This window comes from Geotrypetes seraphini, chromosome 7, assembly GCF_902459505.1.
Source record: "Geotrypetes seraphini chromosome 7, aGeoSer1.1, whole genome shotgun sequence".
Classification (NCBI taxonomy): domain Eukaryota; kingdom Metazoa; phylum Chordata; class Amphibia; order Gymnophiona; family Dermophiidae; genus Geotrypetes; species Geotrypetes seraphini.
Genome location: NC_047090.1, coordinates 33,196,194 through 33,219,454, shown reverse-complemented (window position 1 = coordinate 33,219,454; position 23,261 = coordinate 33,196,194). Strand labels below are relative to the sequence as shown.

General features: G+C 43.1%; 1 protein-coding gene across 2 annotated transcripts in view; it reads right to left on the bottom strand.

Moving 5' to 3' along the window:
• The window catches only part of LOC117364006 (F-box only protein 33-like), a 290,234-nt gene that overhangs the window by 11,731 nt on the left and 255,242 nt on the right, over nucleotides 1-23,261 (bottom strand). The window contains exons 2-3 of one of the 2 annotated variants that reach the window (XM_033952698.1): nucleotides 10,404-10,552; nucleotides 7,442-7,706 (exon numbers count right to left, since the gene is read on the bottom strand). In XM_033952698.1, the coding sequence (XP_033808589.1) occupies nucleotides 7,688-7,706; nucleotides 10,404-10,552 (168 nt within the window). In that variant the 3' untranslated portion in view covers nucleotides 7,442-7,687. Of the gene's footprint in view, nucleotides 1-7,441; nucleotides 7,707-10,403; nucleotides 10,553-23,261 lie in introns of those variants that run through there. The other variant, XM_033952699.1, reaches the window with a different exon arrangement.

Here is a 23,261-nt window from a genome sequence, read left to right as displayed (position 1 = left end):
CCCGAGGGGCTTTATTTAATTTTGTCTCTTCTCTAAATTGTGGACTGTATTTGATGACTGTTTTCATTGTTCATTTTTTGTTTCTTAGTTTTTTAACTAAGTAAGATTATAATTTTTGTATTTCCTTTAATATCTTTGTAAAATGGGATGTAATAAAATGATAGATTAAAAAAAAAAAAAAGAATTTATATGATGTACCAATGATTGTTTGTAAGTGATGTACTTATTGTTAATGTGAATTAATATATTTAACACTTAATGTAATTTTGAAAATGAATAAAGAATTTTTTTTAAAAAAGGTACGTCTAAGTCCGTTTTCGTCTAACTCGCAAGTCGTCCAAAGTAAAAAACAGCCTAGGACACATTTTTTGAAAAATACGTCCAAAATTTTTTTTCTTTCGAAAATTGTCTAATTATATGTCATAGAAACATAGAAAGATGACGGCAGAAAAGGGCTATAGCCCATCAAGTCTGCCCACTCTACTGACCCACCCCATTAAGTCTGAGTACTAATGACCTAGTTCCTTAACTCGACCCTCGTAAGGATCCCACTAGGATCATTTATTCTTAAAGTCAAGCACGCTGGTGGCCTTGATCACCTGCTCTGGAAGCTTGTTCCAGTGATCTACAACCTTTTCTGTGAAGAAATACTTCCTTACGTCACTATCGAATTTCCTCCTCTGAGTTTGAGCGGATGCCCCCTTGTGACCGAGGGTCCTTTGAGAAAGAAGATGTCTTCTTCCACCTCGACACGACCCGTGATGTATTTAAATGTCTCAATCATGTCCTGCAGATCTGATTGTCCAAGTCGCTAAATCGTCCATCTTTATACCACATTTTCGTCCAACTTTTCATCCAAGTCAAAAACGCCTAGAACAAACCCTGTTGGATGTGGGAGGGGTCGGCAAAGTGATGGACTGAACACCCAGACATGGCACCTAAATAATGGGGTACCTTACAGGCCACTGCTGTGAACTTCACAAAAAGGGTGCCATGTCTTCTCCTCACTACAGTTCCCTTATAGGATCATGGTGAGCCCACCAAACCACTTCCAGAATTCATAGACCAGGGATCTCAAAGTCCCTCCTAGAGGGCCGCAATCCAGTCGGGTTTTCAGGATTTCCCCAATGAATATGCATTGAAAGCAGTGCATGCAAATAGATCTCATGCATATTCATTGGGGAAATTCAGAAAACCCGACTGGATTGCGGCCCTCAAGGACTGACTTTGAGACCCCTGCCCTAGACCCACTTATCTATCACCCTAATAGCTGCAGGAGTCACTTATATGCCAGTAAAAAAGGATTTTGGGGGTGTATAGGGGAGTGCACATGTTTAAGTATCAATGCAATGATTACAGGTGCTTATGGGTATGGGTCCTCCTCTCTATGAGTTAGAGAGCTGCACGGGAACGGGGATGACGGGAATCCCGCGGGACCCGCGGGGATCCCGCGGGTTCCCCCTTTGGGTCACGGGGATCCCGTGGGGACGCCCCCTAGGGTCGCGGGGATCCCATGGGGACGCCCCCTAGGGTCGCGGGGATCCCGTGGGGACGCCTCCGAGGGTCGCGGGGTTCCTGCGGGGTTGGATCGCAGTACACTGCATTTGAGCCGCGAGGGTAGTCTCCTCCTCCTTACCTGCATTGTCGCAGCACACAGCCGAACGGAAGTCTTCCCGATGTCAGCGCTGACGTCGGAGGGAGGGCTTAAGCAAAGCCCTCCCTTCCTCCGACGTCAGCGCTGACATCAGGAAGACTTCCGGTCGGCTGTGAGCGGCAGGGCAGGTAGGAAGAAGGCAATGGCGAACGAAAGAGGGGGGAGGGGGCGGTCCGCCCCGAAGAATGTGCACAGCCGGTCAGGTCCCCCGATCGACCGACAACAGGCCCGGCCGACAAACCTCCCTGCCCTGTAGCCGCGAATCTAAATTACCTCTTACAGCAGCTTCAATACTCCAGCTGCTGTAAGAAGGTAATTTAGATTCGCGGCTACAAGACAGGGAGATTTGTCCGACCGGGCCTGTTCTGTTGTCGGTCGGTTGCAGAAACGCCACAAAGGTAAGGAGCAGGGAGGGAGGAAAGGTGGAGTGGAGAAGAAAAGACGCTTAAGGGGGGAGAAGGCCGCTGAAAGCTCTGGGGAAGACAAAGGAGTGGAGAAGGACGCTGAAAGGACATGGGGTAAACGGGAGGAGGGGGGGAAGGATGCTGAAAGCACATGTTGAAGACAGAGGGGGGTGAAGGACCCTGAAAGCACTGGGGAAGACAAAGGGGTGGAGAATGCCACTGAAAGGACATGGGGAAAACAGGGGTGGAGAAGGCCACTGAAAGGAAATGGGGAAAACAGGGGGGGAGAAGGCCGATGAAAGGATATGGGGAAGACAGAGGGGGGAGAAGGCCGCTGAAAGGACATGGGGAAGACAGAGGGGGGGAGAAGGACGCTGAAAGGACATGGGGAAGGCAGAGGGGGGAGAAGGATGCTGCCTGACAGGACATGGGGAAGATGGTGGGGGAGAAGGACACTGGAAGGAAATGGGGAAGAGGGAATGGGGAGAAGACCCTGGCAGGGAAGAAGACAGAGGTGCCAGACTATGGGGGGAGTGGAAGGAAAAAAATGGGTGCCAGACCAATTTGGGAGGGGGGAGAAAGGGAGAGGCACAGTAACAGAGCAAATGGAAGACACAGAGAGAAGAGAGGCAGTGGATGGAAGGAATTGAATGAGAATATGAAGAAAGCAGAAACCAGGCAACAAAGGTAGGAAAAAAATTCTTTTTTTTTTTTTTGCTTAAGGATAAAGTAGTATATTAGTTGTGTTGATAAAAATTTATAAACATTAGAGGCTCTGGTAGAAACCCGTTTACAAAGTATGTATTCTTCCCAATTAATATTTCCAAATTAATAAAGTCTTTTTGCTTATTTTTAAATGGGTTTCTACCAGAGCCTTTAATTCAGTAGCATAATTAAATGAAATAACTATTTCTGTAGTTTATAGGGACGGGCAGGGACGTAGGGGATTCCTCGCGGGGACGTAGGGGATTCCTCGCGGGGACGGAGGGATTCCTCGCGGGGACGGGTGGGGACGGAGGGATTCCTCGCGGGGACGGGTGGGAGTCCTCACGGGGACGGGTGGGGACGGGTGGGACTTTGGCGGGGACGGGTGGGGACGGGTGGGATTTCTGTCCCCGCGCAACTCTCTACTATGAGTCCCTAACTCACCCCAAGATGGCTTAAGCCGCCTCTGTGCTAGACGACTAGGCTTTCTATGCCAGGCTGCCAGGTGATGATGGTCTGGAGGCTGAATTTTAAAGGTGTGATTACGATTTTTATGGGGTTGGGGGGGTCGGTGATCACTGGGGTAGTGTATGGGGGTCTATTTTATGTGTTTGCAGTGCTTATCTGGTGACTTTAGGTTGGGTTTTGTGACTTAGACCATGTTTTAAATGGTCTGAGTCACAACGTCCAAGTTCCGTCAATCCTGGGCTGTATAACTTTCGGTTATATATGCTGTACAACTAAGTCTAAGCCAGCCCACGTCCCGCCCAACTCCCGCCCTCGACACTCCTCCTGAAACGCCCCATTTAACTTTGGTCGTTCAGCGGCACTATGAAGGCCTAGGTCGTTTAGAAATATGTCCAAAACCCGTTTTTATTATCGGCACTTGGACATATTTGGACAATGTTCGTCCAAGTGCTAACTTAGGCCGGCTTTTAGACATTTTTCTCTTTCAATTATGAGCCCTTTAGGCTCTTCTTCTCCTTTCCCCCGTCTTTCCTCTCCCCTCCCCTCTATACCCCAGGTAACCTTTTCATTCTTCGAGTCGCCTGGAGCATGTTTAAGTTTGTGCAACGCAGAAATATTAGATTAGATTAGATGAAGAAAGGTTGAATGTCTGGGGATCTTCAATTTGGAGACGAGAGGACCGAGAAGGGATATGATAGAGGTTTTCAAATGATAATAGGGCAAGAAAGTAGGAAATATTTATGTCTTCAATCTGTATCAGGGCTAAGGGACATTTCATTAATCCAACAGCAGATTTAAAAGAAAATGAAAAGTCTTTTTTTCACTCACCCATCAAGCTCTGAAATTATTGCCAAAAGATCTGGTAAGACATCTAACATTTTAAAAGAGTTTAAAAGGGGGCTGGACAAATTTAGAGATGTTCATAAACAATTATTAGTCAAATGGATTTCAAAATGTTACCACTCAAGAGAACGGAAATGGATCTGTTCTTTGGGATCTGGAAGGTGCTTCCCAGTAACCTGGCTTGTTCACTGTCAGAGTCAGATGCTGGACTTGATGGATCTTTGTTCAGATCCTTTGCGATGTGTATATCTTATGTTTTTAAATGTGTCCCTTATTTTCGGGGACGCTTTAGAGCTTACATTTGCTACAGAAACTTCGCTTAATTTTATGAACCTAAAAGTTGTAGTTTGAAATGTAAGTTCTGGGAGCCTATTATAGTGGGGTATGGATACCAATTTTTTCCCCTTTTTTTTAGTTTCCCATGTCATTATGTGTCCAGACTATAGCATGTTTCAAAATAGTCTGTTTTACAATGAAGATAGATTAAAGATACATTAAAATAAAATAAATAAAAATGGTATTTTGGATTTCCCTAGCTGTCCCGAAGGCTCACAATCTAGCTAATCAGTATATGGTCTCCGGTGATTATTTGACACAATACGTGTTTCCCTGTTCGCTTTATGAAGAGGAAGATGTTTGCAGCACTATTTTCTTAAACAGCATACAGCCTATTATTGGAATAGAATCCCGGCCCAGGGCTTCATGGCGGCATTACTACTAGCAAGCATTTTCAATGAATTGATATAAAATAGTTTGATACTCCCGTCTATAGTGAGACTATATTTCTATAGCCTTAAATTTCTATGACATCACAATGAAGGTGTAAAGAGCCTTAGCCAATAGGGAGAGGAGGACGTAGTGGATGCTGTGGATGGGCCATTTGGCCTTTATCTGCCATCATGTTACTATGTTTCTATAACCATAAAGTTCTATGACATCACAATGCAGGTGTAAAGAGCCTTAACCTATAGGAAGAGGAGATGCAAATGTTAAGAGCCTTAGCCAATAGGGAGAGGAGGAGATAGTGGATGCTGCAGATGGGCCATTTGGCCTTTATCTGCCATCATGTTTCTATGAAAACAGTGCACTTATCTCAAGAACTGCAACTTTCATCAGTCTTCAGTCATCAGTTTTGAAAAGCCATTTGGGGAAATCCCTTATGGACGTCTGGTAGCCTTATGTAAAATGGCCTTTCTGTTCTTAAGGTCCCTTCCCCCACCAGTAAACCATCAAACTGAGTGATTCCTCCTTTTCACGTCCCTTTCACATGGAGCTAAAAAATATTTAGAACCCAAAGTGATATTAAACCTTTCTACTACTTCCAGATAAGTTTTGTGTTTTTTTTGCACTTTTTGGAATTATCTTTTCAATTATACACATTTATGTCCCAGTGCGATGATTAAAGGCTAAGACACAGATGTTCAAACACCCAGGCTCTGAGCACTGTTAGGATTAACATGAGTAAAAGGTATATCTTGTGAGGAAATTGCCACTTTTTTTTTGGTTTTCTAAGTACGCTTGTTCTATTTAGAAGTTGGCCACGTGGTGTTATTTATTCCCTAAGAGTGCGGGGCTAAAATATATTCAGCATTTCCTTCCCTGAAAGATAGAAAATTATATCCATGCCCTTTTTCGTACGCTCCTTTTTCTGAACACACGCTCATCTGGCAGATTAATTTTCTTCCTCATTTTCTGGTTTTGGCAGTCTTGTCTGTTCTGAAAAGAATATCATCAGTGATTATGAAGAAAAAAAAAACCCCTTTAATTTCCTCAGGACATTCTACAACTTCGTTCCAAAGACGGATTGCACAACAAGAAGTTCAAGAACCTTCCAGATCCATCCAAACTGAAAAAATGGCAACTGAAATAGCACACACATCCATATATTACTTACAATCCTATTCATTCAATGTTACCAGTATCCAATGAAGGAGCAAAGGGAACCAGGTCTTCAAACCAAATAGAGCTTTATTGGCAATCATATAAATTGACATTTACATTCAGTGTTACCATTCATTCTGTTTGCTTAGTTTGTGCGGAGAAGTAGTGGGGGGATGTGATATTGGCAGAGGGAGGGGAAGGATGCTATAGCACCCTTTTACTAAGCTGCCATAAGCACTAATGTGGGTTTATGGCAGGTTACAAAGAGCAATCGTCGCACACTCAAGCGCCCTGTTATAGTTTGGGGATTGGCACACATTTGCCATACACTAAAAAATACTTTCCACTAGGGCTGTATGTCAATTAACATTTTTAATTGCACGGCTAAAAATTTTAAATCTCACAATTAATTGCACCTCAGGCGCCTCAAGCCCCTCCCAAGGGACGGGGTCTGAGGAGTCTGAGCAAATCAGGGCCTTCCAAATACCCTTCATGGGCTGCAATTGTCGTGCGCACACTTGTCCGTGCATGCAATTGTTGGGGCACATTTGTTGGAGCGCAATTGTCGTGCTCGGATTTGTCGGTATACCATCTACACTTGCTACAATGCTCCTCAGTCCCTTCTTCTGGGCTTCTCCCCTGTTCCCTTGAATTACTAAACTGTTCTTGTCACACCTAGTACATCACATTTCACTTCCTCCTTCGTATTCGCTGTGATAGGGGATTAACAGAACCGCAAATACAGAAAAAACGTGAATAACTTTTTCATATGCCATTCGCTGTTTTCTATCATGAATATGGTGAAACCGCGAATAACATGGTTGGAGACCTGGCCTGTACCTGAAGGAGAGGCAAAACATGGTGAAGAAAGTGCTGGGAATCGGCGATTTTCTCTGTAAACGCTTGGAATCAGCAATTTCTCTATGCAAGCTGATGTTATTTGGGGGAGGAGCCAGCAAGCTAAAAACCGCGAATAATCGAAACCGCGAATGCTGAAACCGCAATTACAGAGGGAGAAGTGTAGTACTAATTTCTTTTTCCAGCATGTTACATAAGCTGTCAAAAACACCACAGCAAAAGTTACAGGAAGGATGCGGAGGCCGATCAACGCTTTCTTTGCAACATAAAGCTGTTGCACAGATCCCAAGAAAGGAATATTATCCAGCCAGCAGCCATACAGTTTCCAGCTGTCGCACCTAGAGTTTCATTAATCTAAGTACGATTACGAGATTCATTCGCCAACCCTCTCCATAAACAAATATTTGAGCAATTTGCACTTGCCAAGCCTCAGAACAATCAAATAATTTTGGCAGATTCGGAGTCAGGCTTTGAAGTGTGAAAAGCACTTTCTATGTCAGCCATTTGTTGAAAGGTTTCATGAGCTCACTTTTGAAAGCATTCTCAAATTCTCGGGAGGCAAAATGATATTTCACTGTTTTAAAGCATAAGCTCTGTATCATTATTTTTGGAGGGTCTTTAGACTTGGAAAACGCTTGCCGGAGCAGAAGGATTTTATTAAATTTGAAGTCAAAGGGAAACAGAAAAGAAGGAAACCATTTCCACCGAGCAGAATGCAACAACAAAACAGTGGAAATGACCAAGAACCAGTACGTAGCCAACAAGCTCTTCAAAAGAATCCTTTTTTCATCACTGTTTACACAAAACACATGGAGACGTTCAAAAACTGTAACAAGGACTCGACACAGGCCATGTTTCGGCTGTGCTGCCTGCATCAGGAGTCCAATATAGGTCTAAACAAGAAACAGAAATTGAAAATTACATAAATAATAAATAAATGAAACACATACAGTAATCTAATCTAAACCTCAGATTTATATACCGTGTCATCTCCTGAAGTAGGAGCTTGACTCGGTTTACATAAGTCTTCAAAAAACAGGGAATCAGTTTAACAAACATGTGAATCACTAAAAAAAAAAAAAATTAACACTGTGTAGTACCATTTCTCCCAAACTGTTGAAAATAGCATTGTTTTCATCGATTTATGAACAATCTGGAGAGAGAATAGAGTTCTAATATAACTAGGAATTTCATTCCAAATCGCTGTAAACCTATACAAAAAGGAGCAAGAGATTACCAACAAGATTTATCCCTTTTACTGAAGGAAATGAAAGTTTGTAATTCAGAGAATTCCTTGAAACAACAGACCGAAGAGAATTCCATGTTATAGACCATGGGTAATTTTGAATATCATATTAGCACATTTAAATCGAATTCTAAGATGAACAGGGAGCCAGTGAAGATTTCTCAGTAATGGAAGGACATGACCAAATTTCCTTTCTCCAAAAATCTAGTTCCATGGTTAAGGGGCAGTTTGTGGGCATTTTTTTGTGTGTAGATTCTATTTATTACATTACATTACATTCGTGATTTCTATTCCGCCATTACCTTGCGGTTCAAGGCGGATTACATAAGAATTGTCATAATATTACTAAATACATAGGTGGATTACATTAGAATTGTATTTCTTCTATTTGTGCGTCACACATACCTATACAAACTCAATATTCCAGTTTTGGACTTAGGTGCACTCCTTTAAACCAAGAAACCCCTAGCATAAATAGGATGCGCCTACGGTTAGGACACCTGCCCATGCCTAAGTCCACTATAGGCGCAGCTAAGCATGATTCTATAATGTGCATCTAAACTTTATAGACCAGCACTTAGAGCTTCACTACTTCATACCTAACTTTTAGGCACCATTTATAGAATTTCCCCGACTATGTTGTAAAGAACCTATTTGGAGAGTCAAAAATGGACGCTATGACAAGAGGAAGAAATATACAGAATACAATGCGAAAAACAGATGCATCGAACCCAAAATACCAGCAATGAAAGTGAGGATGCTTTGATGTTCAAACGCATTCCATATGGCTAGATTCTACCTTAGAAGATATTAACCTCCCCCCTTTACAAAACTGCACAAGAGGTTTTTAGCGCCAGCTGGCACGCTGAGTGCTCTGTGCTGCACCGACGCTCATAGGAACCGTATGACCATCGGAGCAGAGCATTCAGCACACCACCGGCGCAAAAAAAAACTCTTGCGCAGTTTTGTAAAAGGTGGGGGAGGGGGTAAGTAAGGTAAAAAAAAATGAACAGTGGATGAATCACTATGCATAGTGGTACAAGTATTTAAACATGATGAAGAAAATATAAAATTTGAAACTTCTTCCTCTAGTAGGGTTAGAATTGCATAGTGCAGTATCCCACAAACTTTCTCAAGCCGCGGCACACTAAAGATAGTGGCCATGGCTCAAGGCACCAGGAAGTACGCAGACGTTGCCATGATGACATCACGTGCATGTGTGATGTCATCACGTCGATTTCCGTGCGTGCACAAAGTCCCTCCAGAGGGGCCCTGACATCTCAGTGGGGAGTGCCAGCAGGGAAGAGGACCAGAGAGAAGAAGAGGCGCTGGCGTCCATTGATTGCCTACAGGATGTGCCTCTCACTGTGAGAGGCATGTTCTGTAGGCAGTTAGCAGGCGCCAGCACCTCTCCTCCTCCCCCCCCCCCAGTGTGCCGCGGCACACCTGAAATCTCAGGAGGCGCACTAGTGCGCTGCAGCTCACATAGTGCTGCAGCAGTCTCTATTTTGGCAACATTTGAGGTACATTGATGTGTGGCACAGTAGATAAAATCTACAGCCTCAGCCCCCTGAGCTTATGAGTTCAAATAAATGCTGCTCCTTGTGACCCTGGGCAACTCACTTAATCCCCTCTTTGCGCCAGGTACATTAGATAGATTGTGAGCCTGTCAGGACAGACAGGGAAAAATGCTTGAGTACCTGAATAAATTCGTACAAACTGTTCTGAGCTCCCATGGGAGAACAGTATAGAAAATTGAATAAATTAATAGTGTGAAAAGTTTCAGCCTCTGATAACCAGAGCTGGTATTGTGATGTCATAATGCCTCATTCCACCAATGCCTAAGAGACAGCCTCATCAGTGGTGTCACAATGGCTTGACTCATCCTATACATGGCTCACTTGTACTACATTTTGATTTCTAGAATGGTACAGTGATTAAAGCTACAGTCTCAGCACCCTGAGGTTGTGGGTTCAAACCCATGCTGTTCCTTGTGACCCAGGGCAAGTCACTTAATCCCCTCATTGCCCCAGGAACATTACATAGATTGTGAGCCCGCTGGGACAGACATGGAAAAATGCTTGAGTACCTAAATAAATTCATGTAAAACCATTCTGAGCTCTCCTGAAAGAACAATATAGAAAATTGAATAATTAAATAAATATATGGTCCCAGGCAGCAGAGAAGGACGACACATTCCTTGCTACTGCACTACCAGGGTCCCCCTCCTAAAAAGCTAGGATAGGAGAATAAGTGAAAGGATCACAGTGATGAAGTGAATGATTGTCCTTTTATAAAGCCAGTAACGATTCTCACACAATAATGAGAACAAAAAGGTACGTACCTGTCTCTAAAACAGCAGCATCTGGTATGGGGAAGCCTAGTAGAGGTGTACACAGGTGTCAAGTAGCCTGGTGGGTGGGCTAGTGAGCCATAGAGAGAACGTTCAGCTAGACTTAGACTTTTTTTTATGCCTCCTAATGTGTCTTCCTCCTAGAAATGAAAATGGGTCAGAGTTTAGTTCTAGAGTAATTCTCTTGAACGTTGCCCAACAATGTTTCTCATTTGACTGAACAGTTCAGCAATGATCAGTTAACTCAATGTCAACTTTGTGCCACCTGTTTCCCTTTGTACAGAATATGAGACGGTGAACTAACCCAGCAACTCAATAGCAGTCCTGCCTACTGCCATGCAGTGGATCTGTGTCTGATTCCTGGATTAGGTCTTCTCTTTCTCAGGGTGGCTGAGGAATGCTACAGAGGTGATGCTCAGTTTCTTGAAAGAAGGAAGCTCCAACTATCAAGAAACTGACCAGACTTAGGGCCCAGGACTGCAGAATTCCAAATGCCTACACTCAGTAGGATAGAAAGGGGAAATGGGGGGGGGGGGAGGCTGTCCACCCTAGGCACCATGTTGACCTATCCCACTCCTCCCCTCGCCACGTGTGCACCCCGTTCGATAACCTCAGTGTGCTCCTCGCAACCGTATCCTCTCTTCCGCTGATGTCACTTCTGGGTGCCGCTCATGGGAAGTGACGTCAGAGGGAGAGCCAACGGGTTTGCGAGGAGCGTGTTGAAATTCTTGTTGCTAGTGGTGGTGAACAACTAGAGATACAGGGGCAAGGGAAGGGGGCATGTGCGCGGCAGGGGGGATTGGGGGAAGGAGAAGGGGCAGAGATGAGGATGGAGGAGGGGTGCCACTGTCCCGGGTGCCTCTCTCCCTCGTTATGCCACCACCTACACTGGTTTGTCTGTCTTGATTGATTGATTCGAGCAGAGTCTATCTCCTTCGTGACGCTGTACAGCGCTGCATACGTCTGATAGCACTCTAGAAATAATAGGAGCAGTAGTAGAGAGACCTGGTGAATAGCCCGGCCAAAGTCTTTCCCTTTGATGATTGGGCTACGTGAGTTGGGAGTTGAGATACAGTTGTAGCAGATGAGATATAATAGTAGTAGATGTAGTAGTAGTAGAGTAGTAGTAGATATAGTAGAGTAGATACAGTAGTGGTAGATGAGATATAGTAGTAGTAGATACAGTAGTAGTAGTAGTAATAGTAGAGTAGATACAGTAGTAGATATAGTAGAGCAGATACAGTTGTAGATGTAGTAGTAGTAGTAGTAGTATTAGAGTAGTAGTAGATATAGTAGAGTAGACACAGTAGTAGATATAGTAGTACTAGATGTAGTAGTAGTAATAGTAGAGTAGATACAGTAGTACTAGATGTAGTAGTAGTAGAAGTAGTTGTAGTAGTAGATATAGTCGAGTAGTAGAAATAGTAGTAGTAGAAATAATGGAGAAAAAAATCTGGAGGCAATTATAACTTAAGGTTCATGCATGCTTCTGCCCCCCAGACCTAAGAAGGAAATTACCATTTAGTATCCCGCTCATAAAAAGTGAGAAAGCTCCAAAAAGTGGATTCTACTTGCTTTTATTCAGTTTGACGACACTTTACTAAACTCTGTAATGGAGTGGGCGTGGAATATTGCTACACCTTGGGTTTTGGTCAGGTACTAGTGACCTGGATTGGCCACCATGAGGGCAGGCTACTGGGTTTGATGGACCATTGGTATGACCCAGTAAGGCTATTCTTATGTTCTTATTATTGCCAAAAAAACTCCAGAACAAAACATAAATTGGCATAAATTTAGTAAGATCTTTATTACTGCCATTAAATTTGACATGCCATCTATGACATTGTTGAGGAACGAGGATAAAATGGTTTGTAGCTCTCAGCAAGGATAATTCCAGAGCAGCTAAGTCAATACAGAGAAGCAGAGCAAAAACCTCATTAGACATTGAGAAATGAGCTAAGCGTGGGATATACAGCGGATCCTTAGTGGTGGGAAAATGATGGTAAGAAGGAGAACAGAGAGATGGCAAGGCCTTTGCAGTCATTATCTTGAATCACGCTGTGCGTTTCTGTTTTAACAGAATAGCATGCTATTTGGCATCGAGTTTGTTGTTCAGTATTGATTTTCTTTCCATTGTAAGAATTTATTTCTGTATTGGTAGATGTGAATCTGTTGTAGCTTTCAGCTCAGTTTTGCTTAGGTCACCTAGGTCTGAGAAGGGGCATCTAAGATGGGACGCTCATAATTTGCACAGTATTTTACAAAAGGCTCGTTGAATGCAGATTTTCACCTTCTGATGCTTCGAATGCTTTTATAAAGGGATACCTGCATTTTTAAACTGGGGATATTCTGATCCTAGTCAGTGACTGTACTGGTGAATCTCCTTTGAAGTAAACTGACAATTTTGGGCTCTTGAGCTTGTGCCTAAAAGTTAAGGAGCCCTTTTACTAAAGCTACATTGATAACCTTTGCCTAATGCAGCAAAAATAGCCTAATGCAGTTTGTGCTAAAGTGTTCTGTTTTAGTTTTGCCATCTGCATGTAACATAGGGGTCCTTTTACTAAGGCGCTCACCGATTTAGCGTGCGGTAAAGATGCTAAGGCGCCCATAGAATATAATGAATAGGCATTTAGAGCGTGCTAAATCAGTTAGCGCACCTTAGTAAAAGGAGCCCATAGTAAATGATGGCAGATAAAGACCTGAATGGTCCATCCAGTCTGCCCTATATTTACATGCATTAGTATTTCATGATTAAATTAAAATGATTTTTTTTCTTTGTTATTTCTGGGCCACAGACCTTAGATGTATACCCGGAACTATCCATAGGTTCTAGCTACTGAAGTTGCTGCTGAAGCTCACTCTAGCCTATCCAAACCATCGAAATATTCAAGATATTGAAGGGAATTGACTTAGTAGAGAAAGAGAGATTGTTCACCCTCTCCAAGGTGGAGAGAACGAGAGGGCACGCGCTAAAGTTAAAAGGGGATAGATTCCGTACAAACGTAAGGAAGTTTTTCTTCACCCAGAGAGTGATAAAAAATAAATTAAACCTTAAGTTTATATACCACATCCTCTCCATAGAGATGGAGCTCGGCACGGTTCACAGGACCTTTAATAAAAGGAAGGAAAAACATAATAAAAGTTAGTGATTATAAAGAGGGTAGCGCGATTTATATTATTGAGAATAGCCAAGTTTTCAGATGCTTTCGGAATAATTGGAGGGAGCCCAGATTCTGCAGCAGGGCAGGATGGTTATTCGAAAGCTCAGTGATTTTGAAGAAAAGAGATTTCCCTAATTTTCCAGCATAAATAACGCTCTTCCAGAGGCTGTTATAGGGGAAAGCACCCTTCAGGGTTTCAAGAAAAGGTTGGATAAGTTCCTGCTGGACCAGAGCATACGCAGGTAAGGCTAGACTCAAATAGGGCACTGGTCTTCGACCTAAGGGCTGCCGCGCGAGCGGACTGCTGGGCACAATGGACCACTGGTCTGACCCAGCTGCGGCAAATCTTATGTACTTATCTCCTCTACTGGATTCAGACAGTGAAAGTTTCTTCATTTATATTCTAACTAGTCTTTAAGCCCGTTACATTAACGGGCGCTAGAATAAATGTCTGTCTCTTTGTCTCCTTAGCCGCTGTCTGTCTTTCTTTCTCTCTCTCCTTGGCCGCTGTCTTTTTTTCTTTGTCTCTCTCTCTTTTTCCACTGTCTGTCTGTCTCTCTGGCCCCCTGTCTGTCAGTACAATTCTTTCTGTCTGTCTCTCCCTGACCCCCTGTCTGTCTTTCTTTCTCGTTCCTTGGCTGCTGTCTGTCTGTCTCTCTGGCCCCCTGTCTGTTTGTCATTCTTTCTGTCTGTGTCTCTCCCTGGCCCCTTGTCTGTCTTTCTTTCTATCTCTCTGTCTCTCTCCCTGGCCCACCCTGCCTATCTCTCTCTGCCCCCCCCCCCGAGAAAACCAAGATTGCTGCCTGCCCCCAGCACACCCCTCCCCCAAAGCAGCCCCTTTTCCCTCTTCCCCTCCACTTCCCTGTGCAGCAGTAGCAGTTGGACGCCTCGCAGCACCTCGGACACCCTCCTGCCGTTGCTCTCGCCACCGCTCAAACCACCGCACACGCCGCACATCTAACACAGTCAGAGTCACAAATCACGCTGTCAGGGATCACGCTGTTGTAAGTGTGCATGCACACTTAGGGTTTTATTATAGGAGACTGTGTAACTAACCACTGCACCACAAATCTAGATATTCAATACCAGTGCCCAAGGCATGGCCCAGCATTGAATATCCAGGGAATGTTCACTGCCATCTGCTTAATTCTACTCCCCCTTATTATGAAAATTTACCCTTAAACTAATTAGTGAGGATATAGGACAGACATAGTCATAAAACAGTCCAAGGGGCCCACATTTGGTGTGTGGTATTTAATATTAAAAGTATTTTCCGCATCCAGATATTTCCTGAACGTTGTAGTTTTTCGAGGCATGCTCTAAAGAAGTCTAATAGAGTCCATCTGGAGAGCATCTCATTGCAATTCACAAATAATTACGGTTTCTCTTTCAAGGCATGTAAGGATAATTTTATTGTTTGTAATAAAAGTTTCTAAACAGCTGTCTATTAATACTAAAATTTAAAAGAGCCTAAAAGGCAGAAAGAATTGCAGTGAGATTATAAAGACATCTTTAATAGCAAAGATAAATATGGAATCCGTTTAATCTCAGTTCTATCAGGATAGGCACAGTTGACAATTACAGACCTTCACTGAGTCAAAAATCTTCCAAAGTCCTGCCCAAGATAAATGGGAAAGCTCTGCCTTTTAAGTTGGGCAGATGACTTTTTTTTTTTAAAGATAGTCATTTGGTTTATGCTTTTCTAATTTCTTCCATCTGACAAACTGTCACAAATGAAACTCACGTTAGAGAATAAAATTTCTGGACGGTTAAGTGGTGGCATACTTCACCTGTTTAATTTTCAAAAAGGGGGGAGGCAGGCAAGATTAACACACGCTCATGTAGCTTTACCTTTTCTCCCGGTTTTTGAAAATACTCATGAAGCTGCTCTAGGTGGGGTATTTGGCCTAACGCACCTTACCGTCACTCTGTACTTGAGCGCGATGCCCTACAGCGTATCGCCATCGCCCACCCGGTGCTCCACGTAGCTCTCGGCCAGAGGCACAGTCATGCTAGCCTACTGCCGTAGGAGCGTGTTTTGGTGCGGGCCAGCTCACGCAGACCTCCATCACGAAAAACAGCACTACCGGCCAAAGTTTATTTTTAAAGTTTAAAGCCGCTGCGGCGGCTCCTCGCACTATCGCTGTCTGCGTCGGAAGCCTTCTCCGACGCAGGTGTGGCTGATGAGAGGAGCCGCCGCAGCGGCTTTAAACTTTAAAATAAACTTTGGCCGGTAGTGCTGTTTTTCCTTGATGGAGATGTGCGCGAGCAGGGAGGCGAGCCCTTTTCAAGGGGGCGAGACAGGCTGCTGAGGAGCTTCGGAGGCTTTTAGCCCTGCAGAAACGGAGTGGCCGTGCCAGCGCCACTCTCCCTCTCAGCGGGCCGGGCCAGAAAAGGAGAAGGTCGGCTTGGATTCAGTGTCAGTATTAGGGTTTTGCCGGCCGCCAGCGCTCAGCCGCAACGTGAGAGCCGGGTGAGGAAGGCCGCCGCAGCCTTGCGGCTTCCCCTTCTAACAACTTCATTTTTTAGTTCAAAGCCGCCGCCGCAGCTCCTCTCTCGATCCTCGCCTGGTGTGGTTCGAGAGAGGAGCCGTGGCGGCGGCTTGAGTATAAGCCCGATGCGCAGACCTCGGCTTGCGGCAGCGGTGGTAAGCTCGATGCGTGTAAGCGCGCATGCGCACTCTCATGGCCGCGACGGATCAGGGAACACGACTTTTGAGTGCGCATGCGTGGCCTAGCATTTTATTATATTAGATTACCGTATATATTCAAATATAAACCAAGATTTTTGTTTTCTTTTCTATCCCATTGTTCCTAAAGAGCTCAGAACAGATTACAAATAGATAATAAACAGTTAACAGGTTTCGGTTTATATTCGGCCCAGCACACACCCGCCCCCCTCACGGACTTGTAGCAATGAATAGAATACAGAAGTAACATCAGAAGACAAAAATATAAACAACCCCCTCCCCCCCAACACAATACATGAAAGATAAAGGTGAGACAAGAAAACAAAATCAGATCTCTTGAAGGACTTCTCAACTGTAGAAAACAATAAAAACATACCTCTTCACCTAACTCCCTTAACCATAACAGAGGGATTATGAAAAAATTTATATTAGTACTAGGTCCTGGTATGTGCTGCGTTAGGATAAAAACTTGAATTGTAAATTCTTCCATGGTAACTCTTGAAATTTAACCTGTAAATTGCACATTATATATTGGTATTGATCCCTAATGTGTGTCCAGTTAGAATAATAACTTGTTTTGGAAAAAACTTGCACTGTACATAAGAATATAAGAATTGCCACTGCTGGGGCAGACCTGTGGTCCATCGCGCCCAGCAGTCCACTCTTGCGGCAGCCAGAGCACCTAACTGAGATCAACCCTACCTGCGTATGTTCCAGTTCAGCAGGAACTTGTCCAACCTTGTCTTGAATCCCTGGAGGGTGTTTTCCCCTATAACAACCTCCAGAAGAGCGTTCCAGTTTTCCACCACTCTCTGGGTGAAGAAGAACTTCCTTTTAACTTTAGAGAGTGCCCTCTCGTTCTTCCTACCTTGGAGAGCGTGAACAACCTGACTTCATCTACTAAGTCTATTCCCTTCAGTATCTTGAATGTTTCTATCATGTCCCCTCTCAGTCTCCTCTTTTCGAGGGAGAAGAGGCCTAGTTTCTCTAATCTCTCGCTGTTCAGCAACTCCTCCAGTCCCTTAACCATTTTAGTTACTCTTCTCTGGACCCTTTCGAATAGTACTGTGTCTTTCTTCATGTACGGCAACCAGTGCTAGACGCAGTAATCCAGATGAGGGCATACCATGGCCCGGTACAGAGGCATGATAACCTTCGATCTGTTCGTGATCCCCTTCTTAATCATTCCTAGCATTCTGTTTGCCCTCTTCACCGCCGCCGCACATTGCGCGGATGGTTTTATCGACTTGTCAACCAATACTCCCAAGTCTCTTTCCTGAGGGGGTCTCTCCAAGTACTGCCCCAGACATCCTGTATTCGTGTATAAGATTTTTTTGTTACCAACCTTACACTTATCCACGTTAAACCTCATTTGCCATGTCGCTGCCCATTTCTCGAGCGTGTTTATGTCCTGTTCCAGGTCTTCGCAATCCTTCTGCGTCTTCACTACTCTGAATAGCTTTGTATCATCTGCAAATTTAATCACCTAGCTTATTGTTCCAATTTCCAGGTTGTTTATAAATATGTTGAAGAGCACGGGTCCAAGCACCGAACCCTGCGGCACTCCACTCGTGATGCTTTTCCAGTTCGAGTATTGTCCATTTACCCCCCACTCTCTGTTTCCTATCCGCCAACCAGTTTTTTTATCCACACGAGTATGTCACCCTCGATTCCATGGCTCGCAATTTTTCGTTGTAGCCGTTCATGCGGGACTTTGTTGAACGCCTTCTGAAAATCCAGATATACAATGTTGACCGGCTCGCCCTTGTCTAACTGCCTGTTTACTCCCTTGAAGAAGTGCAAAAAATTTGTCAAGCAAGATATCCCCTTCCTGAAGCCATGCTGGCTGGTACTCATCAGATTGTGTCAATCAAGGTGATCAATGATGCGGTCCTTTATCAGTGCCTCTACCATCTTTCCCGGTACCAAGGTTAGACTCACCGGTTTGTAGTTTCCCGGATCTCCTCTCAAACCTTTCTTGAAGGTCGGCGTAACATTTGCCACTTTCCAGTTTTCCGGAATCCTTCCCAATTTGATTGACACATTGGCTATCAGTTGAAGCAGTTCAGCTATAGTCCCTTTCAGTTCCTTGATTACCCTCGGATGGATGCTATCCAGTCCCGGGGATTTATCATTTTTAAGCCTATCAATCTGCCTGCATACCTCTTCTAGACTGACCGTCAACCCTGTCAGTTTCCCATCTTCGTTTCCTGTGTATAGCCTGTCAGCTTCCGGTATGTTGTGTATATCCTCTTCGGTAAATACAGACGCAAAATATGTGTTCAGTTTGTCAGCGATGCCTTTGTCCTCCTTTAGCACTCCCTTTATTCCATGGTCATCCAACAGCCCCACCGCTTCCTTCGCGGGTCATTTCCCCTTAATATATCAAAGAATGGCTTAAAGTTTTTTGCCTCTTTGGCACCTTCTTTGATGCTGTTTGTGCTTTTTCCAGTTTTCATCCATTTTTGACCTTTTCCATTCTTTAAACGAAGTCTTCTTATCACTTCCTTCACCGCTACAGTGGTTCCTTGTTTTTTTTCCTCTTGGATCCCTTGTTGATACGTGGTATATATAGATTTTGTGCCTCAGTGACCATGTCCTTAAAAAGGGACCATGCTTGCTCTAGTGTTTTTACAGTGCTTATTCTCTTCTTAATCTTCTTCCCCACCATGAGTCTCATCCCTTCAAATTCCTTTTTTTCGGAAGTTCAGTGCCGTGGCTGTTGTTCTTGATCAATGTTTCACCCCTGTGTTCAGGTCGAAGCGGATCATATTGTGATCACTGGTTCCCAGTGTCCCTTCTACTTCTACATCTTGCGCCAGTCCTCGTAGTCCATTTAGAATTAAGTCCAGAATTGCATTTACTCTAGTAATTTCCTTGACAAGTTGTTCCAGGAAGCAAGCGCTCACAGCATCAAGGAACTTGGTCTCCCTACTGCAGCTGGAGGTGCCCAAGTTCCATTCTATCCCCGGATAATTGAAGTCACCCATGATAACTGCGTTGCCTCCCTTGCAGTTGCTTTTAATCTCATCCGTCATCTCTCCATCAATTTCTTCGGTCTGCCCTGGGGGTCAGTAGTAGATGCCGATCTTCATTTCCGTTCCATTTGTTCCCAGAATTTTTACCCATAGAGACTCTAACTTATTCTTCGTTTCCAGTGTGTTCTCTCCAGTAGGATAACTATGGCAAATTGCAACCTATAAACCAGTGGTCTCAAACTCAAACCTTCTGCAGGACCACATTTTGGATTTGTAGGTACTTGGAGGGCCTCAGAAAAAAAATAGTTAATGTCTTATTAAAGAAATAAGGCAAAAATGGTCGAAAGATTCCCAGAGTGGTCTTGTGTACCCCTGGATGACTGATGAAGATTTATTGAAGCTAAGTCTCATTTTTTCATTTTTCATTCTAGGACTGGGAGTTGGCCGGGGGGGTTCCCAGAGAGGTAGTTGTGATTGGATTCACTTGTGTTCACTGTGTTTATGGTGGTTGTGTTATTTTGATTTAAAGCACACTTAGGTACCCGATGATGGTGTGTAGGTGGGGGCTTGGTTGCCTCCACCCTGTTGTGTGAAACGTTGGAGGATTGCTCCCGTCGCTGACCCCTCACACTGAGGGTACCTTACTTCACTAAATTTATAAAGTAATTTATTGATGTTATTATCACAGAGTTGTCTTCTTCACCGCTGTACCACTCTGGGAATCTTTCGACCATTTTTGCCTTATTGTTGGTCTCTTTTGAAGTTTCTTTGGCAAACCCTTTTGGAGTTTTTTGTGTTATTAAAGAAATGACAATTTTGCATGAGTTAAAAACTCTTTATAGTTTATAAATCTTTCCTTTTGGCTAAGTCATAATAATGATAAAATTTATAGCTAAAGAGACATATGATCAAAAAACTTTTATTTTACTTTTGTGATTATGATAAACATACCAAGGGCCTCAAAATAGTACCTGGCGGGCCACCAGTTTGAGACCACTGCTATATACTGTATTTTGTAATTGGTAAAAAGCGAAAGATTTATTTGATCTGAAGAAACCCCATGTATGTATCAAGTTAGAATAATAACTGCTATCGTAAAGTGTACTGTAGTTATAGCAAATTGTAACCTGTTAATTGTTTATTATGTATGTTTAACCTGGAATCTGTTCTGAGCACTTTGGGGACAACAGGATAGAAAATGAATATACAGTACATGAAAGTGAAAATGAAACAGGCAGGAGATGGAGAATAGCTCAACAAGCAGAAAATAATACATGTATTTAGAAACACGTGCAGGAGTAACAAACTAAAAAAACCTCCACAACGTTCAAAAAGAGGAAAGGGAAAATCCGCTCACGCTAATCATACTTTGCATTTTGGAGCAAAAGGAATTTCATCAGTTTTATAGAGTAACGAACATGCATGTACATTACAACATGCAAAATACTGCATATCATATAGAATATTTTACTATGCAAGTAAAATGTTTACTGACTCAAGAGCTGAAATATGTTTTATGACCCAGTATTCAAAGAATTTATGCGGGATTGGCTCGATCACTAGGGGCACCAATACAGCAGTCAATTTGGCTAAAGAAAACCGATTGAGACTAGAAAGGGGCATTAAGCACCTGTGCGTGCTCCCACTCTCCCTAAACTTCATGTTCTGGAAGGAGTGAGACCCAGCAGGCCTTCAAGGATTGCAGATGCTCAAGGCCCCCTTCCAGTCATAATAATTCTTCCTTAGACCAGCTGACTGTGGGAATGGGGGCAAATTTTCCCCATGTCATTCTCTAATTTGAATCCTTATACATGCATGCACATTCACATACTGTCAGACAAAGCTTGCACACTTTTTCTGAAAGTGTACCCTCTTTTCAGACGGCATGCTCTCAATGATTTTTGTTCCCGTGCTGGCAAAATGCCTAAACAGAACTGAAAAAAAAGAACATTCCTGTAAATTACACGGGAAATGGAATGAAACAAATACTTTCTGGCTTCCTATTCCGAATACTATCCAGTTGAAGGCAGCCAGAGCGCAATTTAAGTTGTGCGCTTCTGACTTTAAAGTTCTACATAGTATAGCTCCTCTTTACTTGACTAATTTGATATCCCTTCTTCGTCAAGTGGATCGTTATATCACATGTACCAGTTGCTGATATGTTTTCTAGCTTTTCAAAAGAATACATCCTTTAGGATTTTGATCTCTTTGTTATATCATGTTGTTCCATTTTGGAACTCTTTACCTACTGTCATAAGATCGATTAATAGCTACCAACTGTTTCGTAAATCACTTAAAATTTTTCTTTTTCAAAAATATGTATCTCAGAAGGATCGATGTAGTTTCCTGTATCATAAAATTTACTTTGTTAGCGCCTGGTTGTATTGTTTTAACCGGCTGACAGCAGAATCTTTGAAGGTAGACTCGGAATATAATTTCAGAACATAACATGCTATCTTCCTCTGTGGATAAGCCATTCTTATAGACATTTTTTATAAGGCTTCTCACTGGAAATACTCAGGGGGTTGCTAGTTGAGGCTTGAGGTGAAGACTGAGATTTGGCTGGTGTCATTTTGTTGTACGACAAAAATGAACAATGCCGTAAGGCTCAGTCTGATGACGCCGTTTGCATTTAGTGCAATGGGCTCAGCAGGCATGACTGAGGCGCGCCCCTACCCCCAAAGAGGCACTAAGAAGGGAAGAGGAGCTACAGACACTGGAATCCTTTCACAAAGCTGCTGCAGAGATTTCTACCGCAAGCTGACGAGGTAATTCTATGAGCGTCAGACCATTTACCTCACTGGTCTATGATAGAAACCTCTATCACAACTTTGTAAAAGCCAGCCATTGTGAGAAGACTCAGGAAGGTTTGTTTTTTGTTTTTTTTTGTAATGGCCTGATTTTTATCAACCAGGCAAATAAATGCCTCCAGTGACGGGCTTGTCATGCCACTGGGGTGTGTGCATATCTGTGAAGCTGAAAGCTATGTCGTCGGTAGTTTCACTACCAGCAGGACCTCTCAAGGCGGACAGGTTTCAGTAGGGATGTCAGACTAACCCACTATCTGGGCGGCAGCCGCAGATGGGCAGTGTTGGAGGCAGAGAATTCTGTTTGATGTAAATTTATACTGCGCAGAAGAAAGGTCCGGCAATCTGCTTCTGTATTTTGCCACAAAAACTTGATATCATTATCAAGTCACTAGGACTCTAACATGAGTCGATGGTACCTAAGAACAAATAAACACATGAAATTTCATTTGCTGTTTTCTTTAAAAATAAAAGTGATTACAACCCATTCATAATTATGAATCATTTTAACATGAAACTTGTGGTCTTAAATTGACTTTCCCAAGGACATTCATAGTGTCTGACTTGAATTTCAGTCACTTAACCACTGCCTCACTCATTTTGCCCAGAATTCCTTCCATAAATCTATGCAGCAAAACCCCATAAATTTTAAAATGGCTAATACTGAATGTTGCAGCATTATCATCTCCACTGTAGGCTTTGAAGATCTCCAAGTATAATTTGATGGCTGTAAAACGGAACATGTGGAGAACAAGGCTCTCTTCCAAGACATGGATGTGACCTAAACTTAAAATGCTTTTATGGGTTCACACCTGCAAAAACAATTCCCACATAAATATGTCAAAAATTCCTCTTTACTACCACAGCTGTGCTTGGTCTACAGTTTGCAATTGCTGTGCTTGAACTTTATTCAATTGAAGGTGTTTTTACTTAGGTAGGCATTTCACAGATCACAGCAGAAGGCCTTGCGGAATAAGTCAAAAATAGCCTTTGCGTTAGTCATTTGTCTTTTTATGATTCTTGTCTTTGTTTTTGATTTTGCGTTTTTATCCTTTGCTTTACTGCGAAAAGGTTTTACATTTTTAATTTGTATATTGCTTGTTATTTTTTAGCACGATCTTTTGGTCTTTATTGTTTGCTATTTTTAGGCATATTTCATTTGTACCCTACTTTGATCATTGGAAACAGAGGGCTATACAAGGGGCCGCTAAAAA